This window comes from Paralichthys olivaceus, chromosome 18 (assembly GCF_024713975.1).
Source record: "Paralichthys olivaceus isolate ysfri-2021 chromosome 18, ASM2471397v2, whole genome shotgun sequence".
NCBI lineage: Eukaryota > Metazoa > Chordata > Actinopteri > Pleuronectiformes > Paralichthyidae > Paralichthys > Paralichthys olivaceus.
In genome coordinates, this window is record NC_091110.1 from 8,248,046 (window position 1) to 8,268,599 (window position 20,554).

Genomic DNA, 20,554 nt, shown 5'->3' on the forward strand with positions numbered 1-20,554 from the left:
AACCTGTGCAAAATAAATCTGTGCCTCATTGTGTGCACGTTCAGTGGAGCGTTTTTCAAAAAACAGCAATGTGCGAGCGTATCATAGATGAACTTCTTGTGTTTGCGGTTACAAGGATATTTCTGATCCTGTATCCAAGCCTCCGGCCATTCATTAAACATTGACTGTTATGTGCCATTATCATAACAGGGAGTGGAAAGACCTGACTGAATAGAATATCAAATGAGATTCCAGGAAAAATACAGGGGTTAGAAAAGAGGAGAGGAAAAGTGCATCAGTGTTTGAAGAGGCAACCAAGCAAAAGCGACAGACAGAAAAAACAGAACAGCAACAGAAGACGATCCAGTGTGTGTCTGAGAGGGAGAGAGTTATTCATATCGGACTATTCTAGGTTTTGCAACGTACATCCAGGAGTAATGATCAGGTTCAGAGTGTCCTGTGAAAACTTGGAAGATCTGGAGGGTCATGAATGGGCACAGAAGCAGGGTCTCAATTCAGAAGCTGCATTCTTTAGAGGACGTGATCTACAAATGAAGCAGTGTTCTTGGGCCACCAAGACAACGAAGGTCGAACCGAGACAAAGGCTTTCCGAGATTGCTGTCACAAGCTCGTCCTACCCTTATTGCTATTGCCTAGCAACAGAGCTGATGTTGTACACAGTGAGAAAGTTTTAATGGCCCCATGTCCGCGTTAGCTGTTCGGTACAGTTAAGCTCAGCTCAATACAGAGCAACCAGCACCTCTAGTTCTTAGAAAAATGGTTAATTGCTGAAGTGCAAGGAATCCTGGGATAGGTTGCACCAGAAAGAATTCTCTTATTGGATCCTTAGTTTCTTTGGGATAAAAGGACGCATTTGTACAGCCACATTTGAAGGAGTTTTAGAAATGAACAGTGAAGTCAAGTCTCTGTGACGCAATTGGTCTTCAAACGCAGCCTCTATTGCAAGTCCAACTGTCGTTCATAATACAGTTCTAATTCATTTCGTTCATGATCCTTCCTTAACATTAAAATATCTATAATCCATATTTTCATATGAACAATGTATCAAAGGACATGATGAATAATCACCTTCATCATCGTCGATTCCCCTCATGTGTTCTGGTTCAGTCCCCTGGCTCTCATAGATTTGTGTTGAGTCATAGCAGGCAGCTATTCTTAGTTTTTAAAAAAGCTATAAAACCTGATGTATACGATACCTCTGAGGGTGGCGGAGACCAAAAATGGAGCTAAAGTTATTGTTATCAGTTAAAGTTATTGGCCTTGGATTTGTCAGTTGAGAAGAGTACACTAAAAAACAGAGAGGCAATTTAAGAATACAACGAATGGCTATAGTTTAAATTTAATCAAATATGACCCAGTTTACCAATATGTTGATAATACATCTATTGATATTAGGTCCCTCCAGCACAACATCAGGTTATATTCTACTCATAGCCTGGATTTGTGCTTTTTCAGATCTTTGAAATCACTACATTGTCCATATTTGGGAAGAAATTGATCAGCTCAGGAACCGATTTCTTGCTCAAATTGTATATTTACTCGACAGAAAGAGAAACAGAGAGAGACAGAGATGAATAGAAACCCATAGAAAGGCAACAAGAGAGGAAAAATAGGCCCCGGTGTTCTTTTAGTTTAACTGGATATGAGAGGCTTTCGTTGCTTTAAAAAAAAAAAGATTTGTCAGATTCTTGACTTTGACCTTTTGCTAACAACCCTGTCAGAGCTTTCAGACCTGTGTGTGTGTGTGTGTGTGTTCGTGCGCGCGGACATGAGCTGCATTTCCCCATGGATGAGACTGATAATGGAGTAGTAGTGGTGTGTGTGTGTGTGTGTGTGTGTGTGTGTGTGTGTGTGTGTGTGTGTGTGTGTGTGTGTGAAATGTGTAAAGGGCAGGGCAGGCAGTTCTTCTGCAGTAATCCATCTTTTCTTCAGGGCTGAGCCGAGGAGCAACAGGCATCTCACGGGGAGGGGGAGGGAGAAAATACACTAGAGGCATCACTCTCACTCACATGAAACTACACAGAGGAAACGTTCTGCCGGCAGGAGCATGAGTTTTTCACAGCGAGAAACAAGGAAATAGAAGAGTATTATTTGTTTCATGTCCTCAGTTTTGTTCTTGCACGACTGACAGAACTACAGTTACTGACCCCCCCCCCCAAAAAAAACAACAGAGTTGAAAGTGATGTGTTAGTGGCGCATACATCTATATGCCACATTTGTCTCAGACCATTCAGTCTGGATGCGACACTTTAAAATTGTCGCACGTCCTTGTAAATGTGTGTCCATCCACTCGTGAGTTTGTTTGTGTGAAGAAATGACAGATACAGGGCTGGGTGTGAAAACAGGGGGAGCGGGAGCGGCTAGAGAGGCACATAGAGGAGAGCAAGAGCGAGAACCCTCGTTCACGCTGTAATAATGACAGAGCTGAGGCCGTGCCAATAGTGAGTGCCAGATGGTGCCCATCACGGTTGTGCCATGTCTTTGAAATGGGGGGGAGAGAGGAAGATCAAGAGTGGCATGTGGGACTGGGAAGCGCTGCCTAATGTGGATGATGTGTCATATAAATACTAATCACGTTAGAATCACACCCACAGCTAAATTAGATCCCTAAAGCTCTTCCACTAGCACCCACTCTCCTCGTTTTGGCACTGAGTCATTATCAGACATGATCAATAGATGAGATATTAAATGCTCAGCTATTGTAAGAAATATTTTCCCATAAACAAGTCTAATAGTATTTATGTGGCACCATTAGTGGTTATTATTTGCTCTAGTAATGGCAGATACATCATTTACTAATGGGTTATAGATCAGTTATAAGCATTGTTTTGGGGTTGCCAGGTTGTAAGAAATTACTTTGGCTCCTCCAGCATGAACGGGTGTGCTCGAAATGAATTAGTTTGCACAACGTGTCGTCCTCCCTTGTCTGCAGGCAAGTGTTAGTTGTTTCCAACAGCCACAAAGGCAAAATGAAAACGCTGCTGTAGACATGATTATTGTTCAGATGAGGATAATGGCGCACAGTTTTTGCCAGACTTGTATTGAATAAACAGCGTCACACTCGTTTGTACACACAGTAAATGTGAAAAGGTGTGAAAGGGAAATGTTTTCAGATGCTGTTCGTCGATCCCACAAGAAAGTCTGATGAAGCAATACCTTAGTTGTTGTAAAAAAGAGATTATATAATACGATAAACAACATGTTTCCACTTCCACCCATTGTCCAATGGCTGGCTGCACCTTGCAGTGTAGACGTTGTTTTTGCATCTTCGCAGTGGTTATGTGAAGCAATGGCTTCCAAGTAATCCTGCTACATGCGCCCATACAGAACATTATTACAGCATCAGATAACTAATTAAAAGCAACCATACATAGGGAAATCCTCTTTGAGAAAATTGTTGCATGAAATTTGACTTTTTAGTTTGGACCACGTCACAATTACTAACATGGAGGAGGCGGTGTAATAAAAACGTACACTACAGACAGGCATTAGAGGGTGGTAAAGATGATGTGACTTTACTTTGGGGAATTATGTGGTCTGTCTTTACATACAGTCTATGGTTTAACCCGACAGTCAGGAAAACATTCAACACAACATTACTAACAAAACGATCAAACATAAGATTTTTAAAATACAAAGTACCATAAATTTAAAATTGAATCATCCATCCATCCACTTGATTGCTTTTCTTTTAAGGGTCACGGGGGAGCTGGAGCCAATCAGATCGCCAGTGTATCACAGGGCAGAACTAGTATTTAGCAAATGATCTGTGACCCTCTTTAATACAATGTAAACACAGCTACACTACAGATGATCTTCTGACACAAAATCTATACTGTCTTGGCAGCGGTCGCTAAACAAATCTAAACAAAACACTGTTATCCTGCAAAATATGACTTTATATATTTTTGGCTCTTCAGTCATCCGCAAGAAAATAAAAACGCCCTCCCCCCCCAAAAAAACAATTGAGATAAACATTGGTTTTGATCGGTTTCCTATTTTCTGCATCTATGCACATCCCTCTTCACTCCAGCTCACCTTAGCCTTTAATCTTCATTACCCCTGGAGACTGCCTTCATCCGTCCTACCACCAAACGCTACAGAGTCAAAACAAAACACGCCCCTCAACGGAAACTATGAAGACGGCCTCGATACATTAGTGTGTGTTTATGAATGGCTACGACAGAGATAAAGATGGATTGTTTTTTTTAAATGGCAAACTGCCACCCTGCTGTCACACCTCCCTCTCTCTCTGTCTCTCTGATCTACTCAATAGCCACTCATCCGTCAGAGCCTTCCGCTTCAGCAGCTATCACTCAATACCTCTGTGGTGCTGAGGACAAGCAGGTACTATATGCGGGCAGCCGTCACCTCTTGCCTTTTAATTCACCTTAGCTGACTTCCTGTCCAGTTAATTTATCAGGATAATATGTAGGACGGTCAAATGAGGACTTACAAAACTTTCCCAAAGAGGAAAACTGTCCAGCGCTTTTGTGTCTATGCTCATCCATCACTGAGCACTGGATAAATATCCTTTGTGGGAGGATGATGAGGAAACAATCCTGGCTTGAGTTTTAGCACAGACTGGGTGAGCACACCTCAACACATATGTTGCACTAAAATTGGTCCACAACAGCCTCAGGAGGCCAAACAGTCAATTTTGGTCCAGTTTCCTTTAATACCAACACTCAGCTATATTTTGACTCACTGAGTTGTGTTTAACTGCACTTTAACACTAAAGCTGTGTTTATGCTCACAGTCACACTTTGACTGAATTGTAAAGGCATGTTCAGCAGTACGTGGCCCACAATTACAGGGAAGGTTAACCATGCCGTAGCACAAACTGTCGACTGCAGACATACTGTAAGAGAAGTTTAACATTAAAGCTGTGAGAAGTTTTAGGGCTATACCCACCAAGAAATCTCTCTGAAATCTAAGGTTTATTTTGCTGCTTTGTGCTTCATCCTTCATTTAGGAAGCTGTCACTCTCACCTTGTTTGGTCCGGACCTTTGGACTTTTCAGTTTAGTCAGAAACAAAATCCCAGGTGGGAAATCTGCCTCGGACCACGATCTGAACCGATGGATGACAACTTTGTCAGATCAAAAGAAATGGTCTTGGAGCGGATTTAACTGAACTGCGGTTCACTTTGTTTGCAGTATAAAAAACTCTTTTTTGCATGGTTTAGACTTTCGGCAGCAGAGACAGAATTAAACAATAGAAGAAGAAAAAGAACCTGAAGCTTGCTTGCAGTCTTCGGGTCCAATGATATCACCTCAGACAATACACGACCACAGGATGTATACATGTCAAACAAAACTCTTTAGTACCCTAAATTTCAACATGAAACCAAAACTAACCAGGTTAAAATCTGTAACAAAGACATGTACCTTGGTTTGAAAGCATTATGACCTGACTCTGCAGTTCCCCTCATGCAGTTATAGCATGTTGCTATGAACATAGTGGAACATTTATAGTATATTGAACTTACATTTGACTGATTAATGATCATGTTGCTCTCTGTTGTAAATAAGAAATACTTGATAAGTCAGTGTTGTGGTGCCACTGCCCACAGTGGAAACTGTTTTTCTGAAAAAAGTGAACTCTTATTTACAATTTTTTGAGAGGAACCCACTATTGTACCCACAAACAACCATACATGACATATTAATATTGCAGCAGGTCTACGTCTCACCTACCACCACCTCTTTTATGGTACATTTACTGATCTGGTTGCGGAATGTGTCTGACAGACATAAATATATGATAGCAGCATGCAGGCCCACTGAACTCCCAAAGTAAACTAGTAATGAGTGTGAATTCACAGTGAGCAGCTTTTTTCCCAGCGAGCAGATCCTGGGTGCTCAGCACTGCCAGCATTGCTTTTGGCTGCTGCTTCAGTGTATGTGAGCTTGTCTCATTTATACACTTTGTACAGCATCTTCCTATGGTGCAATGAGCCCCACTGAGTAAACAAAGCACTGAGCGTTAGACCACAGTAGCAGCTCAGGTCTTAAGCTGATGTGGACAATCTCTGATGGGACTGTGTGCTCCTGGTCCACATCTGCTTTTATATCTTAACCTCACTTGATCTTTATTATAACACAATTTGATGCAGAGGATTTTCTCTGATATTAAGCCTTCCATGTTCCTCGTCTCTTCTCTTCACCAAAGACAATTTTGTGTTATTTATTCATCCGCAAGGAGAGAAAGACAAACAAGGTGAGAGTCAGCACTGTCTCTCAATTTGCTGTTGGTTTTTGAAAACAAAGCATTGTGCAAAGTGCCAGAGGTCACTAATAAGGTCACATTTGTAAAATCTATGGGAGCAATTCCTATAAAAATGTAAATATTAGGCATTCATTATCCCACAATGGCAAAAAGGATGCGAGTGGTAGGACAGGGATGGAGGGAGGGACGGTAATATTAGGGCAACACAAGGTTAAAATCATCCACAACAGGTGTCCTTCTGTGTATTCTGAATTGCTGCCAAGAAGTTCAGCTCTTAGTAATGGAGCCAAAAGTACTGACCTTGAAAAATGCCAGATTTGTATCCGAGCACACATAGTTTCAATACAATATATTGTTGACTTATGCTAAGAGGTGTTGTGGCATAATGTGATCTGACTGCTGATGATGTGCAGTTAGGCTTTTAGCATCCTATGATTATCATAAATTACATCGCAGAGTCCAACCCTACCGTGCATAGCATAAATCAAATGATGATGAGTCCCTGAGGTATAAATAATGTGTACAGTGTCAGTATCTGTTTTTTTCTTGCTTAGTCAATCTCCTCCCAGCGATACAGACTCAAATAATACTTTGCCTTGTAGTTCTCGGCTCGTTGCAGACATCAATTTTAACTGGTTGTAGCCGGAGTCCACTATCTTGTTAGTGAAGCCCTCTGTACATCTTCAGGTTGTGATGAGATTTCTTGCAGACCTGTGTGAGCTCGATGAATTGATGTCTGGATATGTAGGATTACTGATTTCAGTGTTTTTCCTCCACAATAAAACTTCCTCTGGCAGCTCCGTGGCTACACTGGGACCCACCCTCTGTCAATCAGAATCAGTTTAAACTATCAGACAGAGCGAAGCAAGATGACTCAGCCATCTGTCAATAAAATGAACCTGACTACAACAAAAACTGAAGCTACACTGGCTGACTGGGTGTCCAGCTTGAAATCATGCCCTAATAATCTTATTATTTTTAGATCTAAAGCAATTTCTCAGGAATGCTCAACTGTCTGGAGCTAAGATTTTATTTTTAAGACTCATACTGACATTTACGATTGTGCCACCATGAGGTTAATATTTCTTTTGAATAAAATATCTCAACAGATGTTGGATAGTCATATAATTTACAGACATTTATGTCCCCTATGAAATGTATTATTTATAGCAATCCCTTGAACTTATAGTTCCAGTGACATCATCAGGATGTCAGAGGACATTTTTACATTTATCTTGTGCCAGTACCTTCTACCTCACACTAATTGCAGGGTGTTGAGATAGCATTTAACAACACAAGAACAGAAAATAGCAGAAGTGGCTCACAGGACTGTTTGCACAATTTGCCTTTGATGATACGTTTGAACAATGAGGATGTTCACTTGGCGCTTTCGAACTAGTGTCGAGTACTACGCCTGAAGTTGGTGATGCTGGTAATAACACCATAATGAAAATACCGTGGGTTAATTCATTTGCTGAAATAACAATATGCTGACGTCAGATGCATGTCCATCTACAATCAACTATACGGACATGTACGTTGGTCATACAAAGGTTTTTAGAGCACTTAGAGCAGTTTTTAACCCTTAATTGTAATTTGAAAACCAAACTAACCAGATACAATGCAAACAATGTGATAAAGATACCTGGTGTGGAAATTGGTTAATTGGTGGGAAAACATCCCAATGCAAAATCTGAGCAAATGGTAGTATACTAATCTCTAAAAGTCACGTGAAAAAAAAGACAATAAACCTGCTTAACCTCAACATGCTGGCATCGTTTCTGAGTGTGTTAGTATGCTGACGTTAACATTTATCCAACTCTCAGCTGTTTGATTTTGTGTTTCTGTAAACTCTTTGTTCGATGCTTCTGATTTCACTTTAGTGCTGTTATTGTCTTATAATCGAATCTCTTCTCCGTTTCATTGCTTTGCTAAATTCTCGGCTGGTCAATTGCACATACTGTTCGCTCCTTAAGTGATTCTCGCAGTGAAACACTGACTCCACCTGCTGTAAATGACTTCACAAGTATTGATCACTGCTTTTCCTCTTTCTGCTTCTTTCTACTGCAATATGTCTATACTTACAGCTAACTGATGGTGAAAGACATCAATACAACTCAGAGGGAGCATATGAACGTGTCTTTGAGGGGGATCGTTTATTTTTTCATTCTATAGCGTTCAATATCACACTGGTGCAAATAATATGTACATGGCTCAATGAATTACGATCTGATGCGAGAATCAATTGTTACATTCAATCCAATCTGTTTGCATCACATGGCTTCTCAAATCAGTGCAATCTGAATGTTAATGCAGGTGTCAAAGGAGGATTTGTAAATCCACTCCACAGCTTGGGACATCCTCTCAGAATAATAGTCTGAGGAGAGTGTAACACCTAAGGGTACAGCTTGTTCTCCTGAGTAGTAATAGAGATTACTGTGTGCATGTTGAGGGAGTGTGGGGGTTACATTCGAGGGGGGAAGTGTCTATGTATGTGTGTGTGCAAACATCCACCTTCATCTCTTGTATTGTGTGTTGTCATATGCAAGGATTTGTGGAGGTGTGGTACCTCATCACAGACGAACTCCACAGAGATTGACTGCTCGGGCAGCGCCTGCCCGAAATGACACGTTCACTTTTTTCTTTGAGGATATTCGGCGTATAGGAAGGGAAAATTGCGAAGATATATCGAGTTGATTGCCTCTGTGCTGCTATATTTCTGCTTAAAGTGTCTCCTCCGCCACACAGGACAAGAGATGGAGGAGAAATCACGATCTTGTGGTGGTATGAATGTTTTATAAATGGGAGGATGAAAAGATGATGAAAACCTGCTCAAACTCTGTGCTTATGTTATTATATATTTTTAAAAAAAGAAGCTTGTATCCAATCCTCACCTCTCATCCTCATTTGAGAGGCAGAAGGCTGACCAGCATGCAATTGTGTGCAAATGCATCTGACTGCAGAACAAGCTACAGCACTACAGACATTTACACAAGGAATTCTAGTGCTAATATCACTGTTTAAATATCAGAGTTAATTGTTTCCAATGGCAGTTCAATCATTTTTAATTCCAGGCAAGTGGTATCCACAAACTGCTGAGGTCACTGTGTCCCGCACAGAATGAAAATAATAAAAAAGAGATTCACTCAGTAAATCTCTGAGGATGGAAGAACGTGTGCAGGGTGAGGTCACGCGGTGTGAACGGATTGAGCGCTGACGAGTTCATGAGTCTTGCAGCAAGAAATATCAACTCCTCTGACTGATGTGTTGTTGATTTTGGAGGCACTTTGATCCTCCCACTGAAACTCTGACATTATACAGCAACTGCAGGACTTAGAGGGATCATATAATTAGAAATGTGTGAGGGCAAAATATGTTTGAAGACTATTCAAATCCTTTAGAGTATATTTACTCCTTCTCCCTCGTTGAAGAATTCAGGAACTGTGCAAATATTTTTTCATTTTAAAGATTAACTGCTTCACACACAATGTCTCCTACTTCACTGAGAGGTCCATTCTCGGTGTTTGTGAGGTGGAGGTTGTAAGTTTCATATCACACTTCAGTGGGTTGCATATCAGAGAGAAGACGACCGCGCACTGAGCTTCAGTGATTTTATTGCTGCCACACTCAATACCAGTGTCAGATGCATATTTACAGATATACACACTCAAGTGTTACAAAGGTAAATCTGAGTTCATCGTTTAGTTAGTTTCCCTATTGTTGATTTTTTTTTTTATATAACAATTTGTTTCTCTTTTCTTAGAGTTAGACTCTTAATGTTACAGTCTTTGTAATGGCTCAATGAATATAGGCCCATTTTATTTGAATCCTTACTCATTACAAATTTTCCTCTTTAGAGATTAATTAGTCATCTGAAGCCATTTATGGTGTACTAAAAGTACAATAAGAAATTTGATTGTTGTGTGTCGTCAAGTTAAATTAACTTTTTATGAATAGTTTTTCATTTAGTTTTAGGAGTCTGGAAAGTCACACTTTTTCAGAGACGTCCCCTCCTTATCTCCTGCACCTCAACGTGTCTTAGCCCCGCCTCCCACTCCGTACTATAGGCATAACTGGACATGTTCGCACAAGATACATAATAATTGATAGATCATTTACAAAAAATGGATTAAGAGAACTCAGCTAATCAAGTTTTATTTTCAGTTTGGAATGTCATAATGAAATTAGGGACTCTGAACTCAAGACATCTTTGATATCAGGGGACTGCATGTGATCTTTGTAACAGAACATTAAGTAATCAGAAACAGGGTTTATTGCACATACACATTTTTACACATACAACAAATTTGCTGTGGTGTGTTTTGTGCAAGGACAATTATAAAAAAATATAACAGACAATATAAAAAATATTATAAGCTCTAGAAAAGGGGATAGCAGAATTTGTTGTAAAGACTAGAAAAGGGTTGTGCAATATGAAGGATGATATTTACAATTAGTTTACAGCATGACAGTTACTGGTTACGGAAGGTTTAAGTATCACAGTCACAGGTGTAAACAAACCTCCACAGGTAAACAATTATTCTCCAACTATTGTGAAAACACGTTTTTTTTGGATGAGCTTGCAAGTTTGGGGGTCAACACACTACCACGACCATCCCATCCTCCAGTTTTGAAATCCATATTTCGCAGCACATCTCTGACCCTCATGGTCTGCACCAGCTATAAAACACACCTAATTTGCCCACAGGCAGGGCCTGAGGTGGGCTGTAGCCTACAGCCAAGCAGACGGGAAAGAAATGCGAGCAGAGGACAGAAGAGGAGCAGCGAGGTAAACTGTGTTAGGTTCACAGCTTCCTGCCTGCCACAGTTTGTGGGCTCAGAGTGCAGATAATTAAGGTTGAGAGTGGACAGCTCCCTACAGCGCCAGTGTGCCTTGATCATGCAGTGCCGTGGACCAGGGCAATACATTTTCACAAACAGGGAACACAGCAGCAGGAGCCACTGGGGAGCTCTATATGGAGCTGAGCTGTATGGTGAAAATTGGGGAATAGAGCTCTTTATTTACTCTGTTCATGTTTGGGCAGTAGAGACTCCGTCAAATGACTTTGGTACTGACTAGTGGCTCATTTTACGCAGCTCTGGAGGTTTGTTTCAAGCTGTGAAGCAGTCCCCACTGCCACAAAGAAGTTTAGTTGAAGTGGCTTTATTCCTACCTGCTTTAAATATTGCGGAGAGAAAAGAAGAAATCCTGCTCTTTGTACCCACTCACTTTTTCACTGTTTACTCTGTCCGCACCCTTTGCCTGCACCGTGCTCCTGTCTGGAGTTTGATGTTTCATTTGTTTTTGTGTGCATTAGAATACCAGTGGGCATCCACAGTGAAGTGGTTGACTGACTGAGGGAGTGGGAGTTATGAGGCCAGATGGATATGAATGTGAGAGTCGTCACTGTTCTCTCCTAAAAACTCCAGGCCCCGCGCTGCTGCTGCTGAGCTCAGTCCTCCTTGCTTCCTCTGCAGCACTTCTCTCCTCATATCGTCAACCGAGGGAGCCCTCTCTATTTCCAGCATCTGCGCTATGAAGAGAAACACCAGCAAACTAGGCCACTGCATAATAAGCAGGAATATCAGCAAAGTGAAATGAATAAAAAAAAGAAAAGAATCAGTTTGTGGGGAAGCTTATCCAACATGCAAATGTTGACTTAAGTAATTCAGCAGGCAAATATTGCCCTGATTATTATTATTGATTAACTTTACCTACAGCATCGGCTGAGGTGCATCGAAGTTCACATCTCATTTAAAGCCCTTAGCTGTATATGGTCACATGACTGACGATGCACCTTAACTCAACACAGAAAGACCCCGGGCGAACCAGGATTTGAATGAGCAACCTTTTTGCTGTGTGGCAACAGACCACTCATTCTTTACTTTGTAAACCAATGCATTAATGTAACTACACATCTAAAAACTTAGTTAAGCAAAACTATAAAACTCCTTTCAGCAAAGTATTAAAAGTGTTTGTTCTGCAGGAAAATGGACCTTATATATTATATTATTAGATTGTCACTGATGCAACAAGCAGCTGTTTGCCGCTGCTGCAGAGGAGCTTATCCGACATGCAACTGCTGACAAAAGTGAATCAGCGAGCAAATATTATCCTTATTCCCTTTTTTTTTTGCAGATGCAACCGTTTATTATTGCTTGCCTTTACCTATAGCTTCTGCAGAGGTGCATTAGAGTTCACATCTCATTTCAGCGGCGGAGCCCCTTTAGCTATGCTGTCATGTGACTGACGATGTACCTTGCTGACTTTTCGTTTCATGCGAGTGTCAGCTGCGGTCCTGGGATCCCTCCTGGTGCTGCACAATTTCTGTGATACTCAGCATTTTTGCACTCGATTCACTTTGTCAACAGCTTCATTATTGTCTACTAGGAAGTGACACATGCTTGAGCAGTGCTTCTCCTTTAATGATCTTTACACTAGTTTTTGGTTGTATTTTGTATCTCGTCAATATTTTTGTAACATTCCAGTGCCTGACAAAAAAAATCACTTTATTAAATAACAACATCCTAGCGATCTCTGACTTGTCCAGGGTGTACCCCAGTTCTAGCACTGTGTCTGGGCTCGGTGTCCTCAAAGGATAAGCAGTCAAGATATGGATGGATGTCCAGTACCATTATCCCTTAAACAACACATGGAAGAGCATGCAGAGCAAACCAAAACAATTAAATTGTGTAATGTGTCATATGAGATGACGTGTTCAGCAATGAATGAGATGTGTTCAGCAATGGTCCCAAGTCCAAGTCTCTTCTAGTTCATTGTAAGGTAGTGGCTGCTTGTTCCATTGAGAGAAATCCAAGTATAAACCATGTCTTCTGACTAAAGCAGTCCCTCACTCTGCAACAAATGAGTATTGCTTTTGTCCTGGTTCAATCAATTGTTGTATCGTTGTGGAATTATTTCCCACCACCTTACTGCCCAATAGACACACTTTGGGGCATAATGTGATATATTCATAAAACATTTTTTTGAAATCAATCATATCAACTTAAAATTGATCATATGTCCAATGTGCACAGATGCTAGCTATGTGTTTACTCTACCCCCAAGTTACCAGAAGAAAAATCAGTTTAAACACACACTTTACTCGATGTTTCTCTCTCTCTTTATTCTCTATCAAGTGTGGAGCACGACTTCCGCCTGCAGGAAGGGCAGGTCGTACGCACGTGGAAGGTGGGCGACCCTCCGGAAGGCTCACCGCAGCCCTCCACTCCCCAGCCCTCCACACCCCACCAACAAGACTCCCCGCAGCCGGTGCGACCCCCGGCCACCACCAAGAAGAACAGGAAGAAATGCTTCTGGTTCCTCTGAGGGCTGGAGGACGAAGATATTTTGATACTGTAATGCACTGCGTACTTTACAAAAAAAAAAACGACAAAAACAAATTACAAAGAATTAACTATGGTGGTGTAGAATGAACTGGAGAATTCAAATGGAAACATAAAACTGTGGGTGGAGAAAGCAAATGACAAAGGTTATGTTTTTAGCTGTTGGAGTTGATGGAAATGGTTCGACTGGAGCGCACATGTTGTTACTGCTCTTAAAATGCCTCTTCAGCACTCGCAGGTTTGATATGGTGCAGGGAAGTGAAAGTGCTGAAGTCAAATAAAAGCGAAAGTTCAGTCCACAATATAGAGGAAGCAATTAGGAGATATAAAGAGAATGTATAGAAGGGGGATGGGAGGAAGGGGCAAAGTGCAACAGGCAATACAGCCGAGACAACAGAGCATATTTATAAAAGATGATATTATTAGAGTTTATAGGCAAAGATGGAAAAAGACAAAGAGGAAAGATTTATCTTCATTAATGGACTTCATCAATCGGTCAGAACACCAGCTTTTATATCCACTGACATTTAAAAAGAATTATTATGAACTGTATTTAAAACTTTTAATATACTGTAATTGATTACACGTGTCTACATGCACATGCATCAACATATACATAAAAGAATTGATGAACATTTACATTCAAAGCAAATATAAAATGAGAAAATGGGTGAACTGAGTTCTGTACATATCAGAGCTGTTCTGCTTGGATGCTATATTTCAGATATGGATTACTGCTCTATAAAAGTATTTTACCACAGCTGGCTTGTGTGTGTTTCTGGACACTGGATTCAACATGTTTCAAGACATTATCAAGGACCTCATCCTCAGTTTCTTTACTTACGTATGCAAATACCTATAGAGCGCTTAAAAACATAAAGTAAATATACAGATTGATCAAGTATTTACTCTGCAGGGAAACTGTGTTTACATGAACACCAATATATCAAATATTGACCTTTTTCAGAATTCAGATTTTATTTAGAATATGATGTTTAAAGTCGCTAATAGAAGTAATTCCCTTCATATTCCTTTTTTCATGTCACAGCATATTCTGATTATGACTCGTAAGATTATGTCCACTACACGCTATAACATCCCAAGTTATTCCGCCAGTATTAAAACAATTAGATTCTACCGTACACACTTTTGGATGTTATTTTTCGTATTTTGCAAAAGCTACAGCCTTTTATTTTTTGGACATCATCATTAGACCTTAGTCACTGCAGGAAACTGGATTAGACTGTCAATTTTTAACCAAACAAAAGATATATAAATATCACAGCCGAAATTGAGTCAGGGAAGTGTCTCAGTCCTCAGATGGCGGCTCAGACAGCCCACTTTCCTGGACACTCCAGGGCAAGTCTCAGGAACTCAAGCCTCAGCTGTTTGATGGCTGTGAGAAGCCCCAAATATTACTACTTAGTAATTCATGACACACATAAGCTGCTTCTGTGAGGCTCTGAGGTGGCATGAGATTGCGGCCTAATTTATTCCAAACTTCGGAAAGTGTTAGCTCTTGGTTTTGTTTGCCTGCTTGTTTGCATTTGTGCGGCTGCTGCCAGCTTCCACTTTACCACAAACAGAGCAGTTGGAACCTATTTTGTTTTGGTTGGGGAGCATTATTGGAAGCGATAGGATAGTTTCAGGCATCTTCATCAGGCAGTGTATGAGTCCACGGCCCCCTTATGTCCCGGACTGGTAACTGCCACTTTTTCAAGCTGTGAACACACAAGCATGCATATGTACACATGAGCAGACGCACACAAACACGTCAACCTGAGCTCTCAATCCTGCTGTGCTGCACTGAGGTGTAGAAGTTGAAAAGCCCTCGCTGCACGTACCACTGCTTCATAAGCAACACATCTACACACAAACTCCGTCACACACACTCACCATCTCGCAACCACACAATTCCACTTCACAAACACACACACAATCGCACAGCTAACATATTGTTCTCAGAACAACATAATGCATTATCTCCCCCGCAGTTGTTCCTCTCTCTCTCTCTCACAACCAGGCACATGCTCGCTCCTAGTAGCTCTGTGTGCGCCGCACAACGCTGAGAGGAGTGTAGAGTTGTCAGTCATTAATCTGCTACAGCACAGCCTGTAATCCTGATGACAGAGCGGAGCGGGCTTACAGAGAGCAGAGAGGATCTGAGCTCAGCCTGGAGTGGGGAACAAAGGAGCCAGAGAAGACTGGCTTTGAATCCATAAAGAGAAAGGGAGTGTGCACGACTGTGTGTGTGTGTGTGTGTGTGTGTGTGTGTGAGGATTCTGGGGTGAGGTAGGTAACTATTCTGTCAGCAATGCTGCAGTGCTATTCAAGAATGAATGCTGGCAAACACAAAAGGGGAGAAAAGCTTTAACAGGGAAAGCAACCCTTCCTGCCGGTGTGTCACAGCGACACGTCGGCTAAATGGGCTCGGGTCCAGACTGGTCATTAAAGCGGCTCTGGAGAAGCGCAGCGGCTCGCAGAGAAGGAGAGTGAACAAGCTTTATTTTGAGGCCTCTTCAAAGAAACATCAAGGGTCAAAGTTTGCTCACGCAATTCAGCGCAACATCAGTCGCGGCTCGGCTGAAAATGAAGGAGAAAAAAAAATAACCATGTCTCCAGGCATCAACAAGCATGTATAATGGGCATGTGAAAACAACTACAACTGGCCCCGCATGCTGAGAGAGGAAGCGGCAAAGCTAATACTGCATGAGTCATTGGGCTCAGGCTGCTATAGAGATATTATGTTTCACTTTAGCACATTACAACTAAAGAGGTCATTTCACAGTCAATCAGACCGAGAAGTCATAGGTGCAGGAGGCAGAACCTGCACGCCAGTCCAGCAGTGAAATAATATTATTTGAAGGCTAATGCAGTAAATGATGCAACATAAACTGTGTCTTTTCTCAATGACTCAATAATGATGCTGATAAACAAGCCGCAAAGTTGCAATGATACTTGAAAGAAATTGCTTTTCTTTGATCCGAGATAGGAGCCTCATTAGTGGCCGAATAAAAGGAAAAAAATGGATTGAATGTGGACCAGGGGATTCGAATTAAAAATACACCCACATGCGTGTGCAAGGAATCATGTGCGCACTCATACAGATAAACTTGCAAAATGCCTGTGAACATCTTCTGGATGGCTCTCTAGATTTCAGGGGCATCACACAGACTCAGTGTCAAATTCAGACGGGAAACACATTTTTGGGAAATACCAGAAAAATACCAGAAAAAGCAGGATGACAATGTCCTCATCAAAAACAAGGTTGCTGCATGTAAAACCATGATAAATTAAAAACATATGTCAAGTAAGACAGATATTTGGGAATATTGAAGTCCCAGAATGACTCACTCTTCCCCATAACTGAAGATAAGGTGAAGCAGCCTTGTAGAGAATAGCCCCGAAGCACAATATTATCACTGAAAACTACAGGCAGAGACATTCCCACAGTCAAGGTGAGTGTACTGCCATATATTCTGACCAAGGTGTATGAAGATCTATGTTGGTCTAGTTTGTAGTTACTGTAGAACTACAACACAAATTGTGCATTCCATCAAAACATTTCTCTTTTAAGTGTGATGTTAAATTAATGTTAACATTATTAAGATCTAGCTTGGACTGTACATCGTATTTGAACATATTTAAGATTTGGTCTAGATCATGTGATTCAAGTTTAGATACAGAAACCCTGATAAAAACGATGTGGCACAATCACCAGAGCTCAATCACCAGAGCTCAACCAATTTGAGCGACTTTAAGTGCAGGCCTCTTGTGTGTACTTGCTCTTATGTTGTGGCCCTGACAGTGATCTGAATCCGGAATAATCCATGTGGACAAAACTTAAAGTCCACACAGGAAGACACTGTTCTTTTGAGGGTTAAGGTTTGGTTTGAGGGTTCAGGTTAGTTGTTATGGTTAACATTACAATAAGGGGCTAAGAAAAGCATTATATCAATGAGTGTCCCCACAGGGATAGTGGAACAGGACTCTCTCTCTCTATGTGTGACTGTGTGTGTGTCTGTGTCGTGTCACTGGGAAATTGTAAATAATAAATTAAAAGGTACCCATTTCCAGAAGACCCGCCAAGTTTCTGAGTCGACCAGTTTAATAAAATATGAGCTAAATTCTCCCCTGCCACTGCTGTCACTGATGCAAAAAGGGGCAATGAAATGTAAATACATTGTGCCTGGGCTGAGAAACACTCAGAAACACTGTGGACCTGAGACTCCAGCTGTGGAGAGGATGAGCCCATGTGGAGGCAACAGGAAAGGTTGAAAAGTCTGCTGGATTTGTCAATATGCTGCATAGATTTTAATTAGCTCTGGACATTTTGCCTTCACAGGAAACTTAGGAGTATAGGCAGCAAAGAGTTTAAGAAAGAGTGGGATGTTTGCAACAAGGGCCCAGACCGAACTCATGCTGGAGGAGGTTCAGAAGCATCAGACGAACTTCCCGAATGTACATAATTGGAGCTTGGAGGAACATCAACATAAGGTCTGGGCGAGTGAGTGAAGTTTTTAATGTGTGCTCATTCCTCATATGTATTTTCTAGGATATGTGAGCTGCCTGCATTCATGCCCCAAATGTAGTCATACAGAAGTTAAACTAAAAGTGATAGTTCACCCGAAAATGAAACTTCACTCATTATCTACTCACCACTGCAGATGGAGGTAGTGTTTGAAGTGTGAGTCCACACTTTTGGAGTTTCAGGGGTAAACAGCGTTGCAGCCAAATCCAATACAATTGAAGTAAACCACTTCTTCCAACGTAAAAAAACAACAGAAACAAATATAAAATGACTCCACCATTTTTAGGTGAACTATTCCTTTAAGGCTGAAACATGCTTCTCTATTTCTCTCTGAAGGCCACAGGCAAATCATCATCATTTGACCTTTTTCATGTGGCTTTTACTTTTATACTTAAACTCCTGGAGCTTTTTTTTTTCTTTTCATTTCTTTTTCAAACTCATCTCCCAACAGGAGGTGGATCAATCAGTTAGTGTTCTTGAACCTGGAATTAGGTATTGTTCAGAGCTACTTTAACCCTGAAAAAAAATCACATAGTTCTTTTATCTGAAGGTGGCCACTCCTTTAACACAGCAAAGGTGCTGATGTAGAGTGCACCAGCGGAAAAAAAGGGTTTATCCAGGGAAGAAATTGAATTGGTCTCAACTTTTGCTGCGACGCAATGCAGCACCATCCAGCAAGGTGCTGTGGTGGCCAATCAAATCCACATAATCCTGGTACTTTTGATTATTTCCACTTTACTAACTTTCCAGAGTTCTAAAATCCTGTGTCAGGGTTTTATAAACCTCTGTCCAGAGTCCAGAATAAGTCTTCACACTCATGGGTGTCCCAAACTGACCTTGTCTGGTATTTGAACAGATCCCCACAATGCAAACCGTCACATTGTTTTAACCCCGATATGATTTCTGTCTAAATTATAGACTTTGTATGAAGATGTTACAACATGTCTCCTCTTCCTCCCACTCTCCAGAATGAAGCCAAAGTACTGCAGATATAAGCGCTGCCATCTTGCTCATTTGGAGCCAGAGTCTGTGCAGTAACAGGGATGAAACCATGTTATAGAGGTCCCAGCAGTCAAATAAATTAAAACCAAAATTTCCCAAAAGCACAGACTGACCCTCACCATTTGTATTTACCGGTGAGTTTTTTCAACCTGCAGCACTAGGCTATAATCCATTAGCTGTTGTTGGCCAGGCTGACTCAGAAAACAATCCTGACCTGACCGATCCCAGAGAGAGGCTTGAAAAGTTTCTATGTAAAACTACATTGCAATGGTTTCTGGAACTAAAAACTACAAAAGTATCTTCTCACATGTGTCAAAACCTTGAATGAAACACCAGACAAGTGCAAAATGTGGAACCTAAAGTCGACATATCAGTTTATCACTTCCCCCATACTCGAGTGTATACAAGATCTGACAGTTCACAACAAACAAAGCAGCTCAATCCAGACTATGGATGACAGTGTTCAGAGCATCAAAATATGAACTTTCTACCATCACATGTCATGCGGCAAAATGTATGAGGCTGAACACTGAGTTTATAGAAGAGTGAGACATTTTGAACTAAAAATAAATAGAAGTTCATGCCTGTGCTGCCTGCAGGGCAGTCAGTGTGCTCAGCAACACGTTTGACAATCATTTTCAAGGGATTGTGTCACTGTTTGAGAGGAGCTTTCTGAACATGAAAGTCAGTCTCTCTGAAGACACCTTAGATAACTTCAAAGTCCTGTGAATGCTTTGCCGAGAGGTGCTCTTCCTTTGTTTTGCGCAGCCAGTTTGTTGTCTCCTCCATTGAGGATTAGATGATAGACTGTGAGTACATATTGCATCATGGACTGTTCTTTTTAATTTACGATTAAAAGGTAACCGCGGACACTGAGCATGACTTAAAATGTCAGAATAGTCAGACAGCTTGGTATCCAAGAAGAAACTTGGAGAAATGGGATTTCTTATTTTCTTTAGCAAACTTAAGTAAATAATTCAATTCTATTTCTATAGCATAACATACATTATCTCAAGGCACTTTACAAAGTGAAGTCGAGACTTTAATAATTGTAGAGCAGCCCAACAGTTCCCACAAACAGAAAACTTATTTCAAATTCTAAAATTTAGATTTTACTTTTATTTTCTACAGTTTACAATTATCCTTCTAATTAGACCACGCTGATTCACTTTATTGTCAAGAATATATATAGACAAGAAAATGTTGTTTGTACCGTAGACTGTTAAGAAAGATAGATGACATGAAGTTTCCCCAAAAGTGAAACCAAAGCATCTTGAGTGTCCCCAGTGGCTGGTGGCAGTGTAGTTCATAAACCGGAAAATTATTTTTTTCCCCCCGATATTTTGAAAATGGTCCAGCGCATGTATCGCCAGGACCTGTATATATGGTGGACTATTTCTTGGGTGGTCGTAAGTTGCTGGAGTCATGTTATGTCAAATACTTC

The 20,554-nt window shown here is 41.0% G+C and overlaps 1 protein-coding gene across 3 annotated transcripts in view; it reads left to right on the forward strand.

Moving 5' to 3' along the window:
* Positions 1 to 14,387, forward strand: part of LOC109626223 (mucin-2) — a 34,499-nt gene extending 20,112 nt beyond the window's left edge. For all 3 annotated transcript variants that reach the window (XM_020081948.2, XM_020081947.2, XM_069514067.1), the window contains exon 4: positions 13,371 to 14,387. In XM_020081948.2, coding sequence (XP_019937507.2) covers positions 13,371 to 13,560 — 190 coding nt within the window. In that variant the 3' untranslated portion in view covers positions 13,561 to 14,387. The remainder of the gene's footprint in view (positions 1 to 13,370) is intronic.
* The last annotated feature ends 6,167 nt before the right edge of the window (positions 14,388 to 20,554 follow it).